This window comes from Ovis canadensis, chromosome 26, assembly GCF_042477335.2.
Source record: "Ovis canadensis isolate MfBH-ARS-UI-01 breed Bighorn chromosome 26, ARS-UI_OviCan_v2, whole genome shotgun sequence".
NCBI lineage: Eukaryota > Metazoa > Chordata > Mammalia > Artiodactyla > Bovidae > Ovis > Ovis canadensis.
Window position 1 is genome coordinate 22,625,168 of NC_091270.1, and position 4,501 is coordinate 22,629,668.

At 46.7% G+C, this 4,501-nt stretch overlaps 1 protein-coding gene across 1 annotated transcript; it reads left to right on the forward strand.

The window, feature by feature from the left end:
- Positions 1 to 692: 692 nt before the first annotated feature.
- LOC138431003 (beta-defensin 103A-like) lies at positions 693 to 1,682 on the forward strand. The gene is made up of 2 exons (XM_069573121.1): positions 693 to 831; positions 1,516 to 1,682. Exons 1-2 carry the CDS (start codon positions 774 to 776, stop codon positions 1,659 to 1,661), a joined length of 204 nt encoding a protein of 67 aa, XP_069429222.1. The 5' UTR covers positions 693 to 773; the 3' UTR covers positions 1,662 to 1,682.
- Positions 1,683 to 4,501: the final 2,819 nt, after the last annotated feature.

Below are 4,501 nucleotides of genomic sequence, written 5' to 3' on the forward strand. Positions count from 1 at the left end.
TCTTCCGAAGACCCTCTTTTGTAGAGAGAGTGACACCATCAGTGAGGAAATACCAGCCTATAAATTACATCATCCATCTCTCTCTGATGAGGGAAAATGAGACACCTTCCTGACTCACGAATTTGGTGGTTTTCAGAACGCAGCAAAGTGTAAGCTGTGTTTGACCTGAGATGTCGCACTCCATCCCAAGCCAAGGACCCAGGGCAGGGTCTCTGGAATGCAGCCCATTTTCCCTCCCTTCCCACACTACTTAAAAGCTGATCCCATTTTGGGCGTATCCATGCAGGCTCAGGGCGTGACCCAGCCCCAGTGTACACCTAGATTTTGAATACACCAGCCTTGGACTGGTGGGGCTCAGGCTTTCTCAGGAAGAAGGCAAAAGCTTAGAAGGACCACAGTGGGCACAGGTGAGCTTCCAGCTATACGCCCCAGGACTGCATCCAGGAGTGGGCAGATCTTTCCATCTCAGACAGCCAGACATGAGCCAGCCCTACAGGAACACCCAGAGCTCAGAGGCATCAGAATAGCCCTGTGTTCACATCAAGCTCTGAATCTACCTTAGGTTTGTAATTAACTCCTGGGGGGGATGGGCGTGGTCTGCTTTGTAAGGAACCTTGGCATGAAGCATCAGGAAATACGTCATATTGTCATCACTGTAATATTACAGGAATTGCCGCTGCTGAATGCTTCTCCCTATGGCTGTGGACCTGGAGCCTTTATAAAGTGAGTGAGCACATCATCCTGTCCAGTCTCAGCTGGGAAGCCAGCCAGCCATGAGGCTCTACTACCTTCTCTTTGCGTTGCTCTTCTTGTTCTTGCTGCCTGTTCCAGGTAAGATGCGCTGGGAAATGAGAGGGCTGAATGGATTGAGAATTTGTCATTCAGAGTCAGCCCTCTTCATTCATTTGGGAATTTTAGATAAAGTAGATTTATTGTCTGGGAACTAGACATTACCAGTTTTTGTTTTTCTTGACAAAGATCATCAAGAACCTCAAAGCAGGGTCTCCATCCCTTCTGATTCACTCTTAAGAGACTAATCAGCTCACAAACCATCCCTCCATGGGAGAATTGTTATACCTGTTCATGAGACAGGAAGAAAGTGACATCATTTAACGCCAACAGGTATTAATCTAACCAACATCTTTAATACCAACAGGAAAAATGAACTTAATCTGAGGACAGAAGCACAGATTCCCTTTTATTAGCTTAGCGGTTGGAGGTACAGTCTTTCGGCCTCTTAAGGGCCCGGGGGACCATCGCGGCCCCTGCCTCCCAGGGGTCAGTTCACAAGGGGGCTGCCACGGTCACGCCACTTTCTCAGCTGAGCCGAACCCACAGACACATTGTTAGTAGCTAGCCCACCTTCTTCTTTACTCCAGATGGTAAAGAAAAAGGAAAAAGACATAAAAGAATAAAAAATGGCACCAGATAACTTATTAGAGGGATTCCAAAAGCCTTGGACTTGCACCACGGCCTTCCTGAAACCTTCCCGTGTGCTCCGTTTCTTTCCTGCAGGCAATGGCGGCATCATAAGCGGGTTACGAAAGTATTATTGCAAAATAAGAAGCGGCCGGTGTGCTCTGATTGGCTGCCTTCCAAAGGAGGAAGAGATAGGCCGCTGTTCCCCGACTGGCCGAAAATGCTGCCGGAAGAAGAAATGAAAACTCCAGAAACACAAGGAGAATGTCACAAAGCGTGAAAATGACTCCTTGAAGAGTCCAGAAGCCAAATCAAATTAAAGACTTTTTACAAAAAATTAGAAGCTTGATTATTATCATTATTATTTTTTTAACATTCTGTTTATTGTGTTAGTTGTAGCGAAACAGGCAACTTAGAAAGTGTTAATGACTCACCTTTAATTCAAATAAAGTATAATTCCTAGTGAAGCCACAAGAGGGTCCAAACTGACATTCCAAAGATTGTCAGATTTCACTCCTCTTTCGCAGCTTTCACCCCCCAGTGACACTGGACCGCTTGCTCTTTCTGAGACACTTCCTTTGCCTCCTGTCACCCATCTGAGCTTCGCAGTCTGTCCATCTGTCATAGCATCTCCCCACCAAATCTGTCTCTGAAACTTCAGGCCATCCCTGAGGGTCTTCCCAGGTCCTTCTGAGCACTTTACAGCTCAGAGACACGGAGAACCTGGCTCCTCCTCGACCCTGCCCTCAGCTTTCCTCTCACTCTTGCCTCTATTCTGACTGACCTCAGGCCTGGATGAAATCTCTCCTCCCACTATGCCTCCAAACCCATCTCTCAGGGGCACCTCAGATTCTACCTCCTTCTTAAAAACACAGCTGGTTTCCGCAACAAATATGATCTTACTTTTAAAAGGGTTCTGACCTGAGTGCTCCACCTATGAATCCTGCCTGATTTTTACATTCACTCAGTTCAGTTCAGTTCATTTCAGCTCATTACATTCATTACATTTGCATATTTCCAATCTCCATATGTGGTTGCAGGATTTTGAAGGGCACTTCATCACTTAATCACCCCTGGCCCAAGTGTTTGACAGAAAAGCTGCTCAACAAGCGTTTATCGGGACCCAATGGACTGGGGCCCACCAGGCGCCTCTGGCCATAGGATTCTTCAGGCAAGAATACATGGAGTGGGTTGCCATGCCCTCCTTTTAGTGAGTTGAAGTACATTCCAAGGCCTTGGAGATGTTGTGTTGTAACTATTTAGTGGTCTCTGGAGGTTGATACAGATAGATTCCAGCAAACGTGGTGGCAGGCCCATCACCCCCACCTTGAGCCCCCAGTCAAGGAACTGAGTTCTCAGGAAAAGAGCACACCCTCAAAGACAAGAGCTTGGACCCCACAATTCAGCATTAAAAAAATAATAATAATGGACTGTGATAGTACACAGCTAAGGAACCAGGCAAAACTCATGAAACTACTGAGTCAGACTCTGGCACAAGCAGTACAGGATCGTAATTGAGGAGAGAGGAAGACAAGTGAGCTGAGGGATTTCCTGGCCGTCTGGTGGCTGGGATTCTGTGCTTCCAATGCAGGGGGCCTGGGTCCACCCCAGTCAGGGAACTAGATCCCACATGCCGCAACTAAGATCCTGCCTGCCATGATTAAGGTCCACGGCAGCCAAATTAATGAATTAGCTAATTAAATGTTATGTGCTTAACCATTTTTAAAAAAAGAAAAGAAAGCAAGTGAAGTGAGACTTATGGCATCTCCAGCCTCTACAGATTTCCAGGCCTAAAGCATAGGGAACAAGAACCCAAACAGACCAACAGTTCTTCTGAGTCGAAGAGAGTGGGGTCAAAGTTCAGAGAGTGCAGGCATCTTCACTTCTGGACAGAAAACCAGCAATGGGCATCGGGATCAGGGGTGTGTGCCTGTGTGCTAAGTCGCTTCAGGTGTGTCCACAGTCCACAGAGTTGCTGACCTTTTGTGACCCCATGGACTGTAGCCTGCCTAAAAACTCTGTGCTTTTCATTCAAGTCTAAAACTGCTTGGAAAAAGGAAGTCTAAGATACTAGATGGAATTTTGGTTCAGCATGATGGGATAAAGTGTGATGCTAAGATTCTAGACATCAAATATAAAGGCAAATGGATTTAAAATGAAAGGATGGAAACAGATCTGCTGTTGTCATTGTTTAGACCCTCAGTCATGTCCAACACTCTTGAGACCCCCATGGAATCATCCAGTCAAGATTACTGGAGTGTGTTGCCATGCCCTCCTCCAGGGAATCTCCCCGACCCAGGGATCAAACCATGTCTCTGCATCTCCTGCATCTCAGGCAGATTCTTTACTGTTGAGCCGACAGATATGCTATGGAAACATTAATTTAAAGAAAACATGGTAGGCTGTATTGGTTAATTGACAGGCTTCCTGGTGGCTCAAATGGTAAAGAATCTGCCTGCAATGTGGGAGACCTGGGTTTGATCCGTGGTTTGGGAAGATGCCCTGGAAGAGGGCATGGCAACCCATTCCAATATTCTTGCCTGGAAAATTCCATGGAGGGAGGAGCCTGGTAGGCCAAGGTCCATGGGGTGGCAAAGAGTCGGACACAATTGAGCGACTTCACTTTCTTTCTTCGTGTGGAATCCTAGTTCCCAGGCCAGGGACTGAATCTACATCCCCTGTGCTGCAAGGCAGATTCTTAACAACTGAACCACCAGGGAAGTCCCCGTCATTCTTTTAAAGGCTGTGCCCTGCCCGATTCCGGTCTCATTAGCACCAGATAGCTGGCATTTGACAGCGCTATTCAAGCTTTTGCGTTATAGGAGAATGTCCTGGTAAAGTTCTCAGGACACTGTGGTGACTGCAGGAGGCAGGCAGGAACATCGGAAGAGAGGTTGATTTTGCTCCAAGTTACGTTACTGCCACTTAGTAGACTGCGTGGTCTACTTAGTAGACACTTAGTAGTCTATTTAGTAGACTTAGTAGACGGCCTTGCACACATATTTTTGTTGGATTTGCAGCTAATTTTAATCGACTTTTTAAGTCAGTTTTACCTGTGGCCTCAGACATGGCTTTCTAGTCC

Bases quoted from the DNA above. Each gene is read 5' to 3' on its own strand.
- LOC138431003 (XM_069573121.1), top strand. From the start codon at position 774: ATGAGGCTCTACTACCTTCTCTTTGCGTTGCTCTTCTTGTTCTTGCTG. The intron at 832-1,515 runs GTAAGATGCGCT...TCTTTCCTGCAG, and splicing joins GTTCTTGCTGCCTGTTCCAG to GCAATGGCGGCATCATAAGC.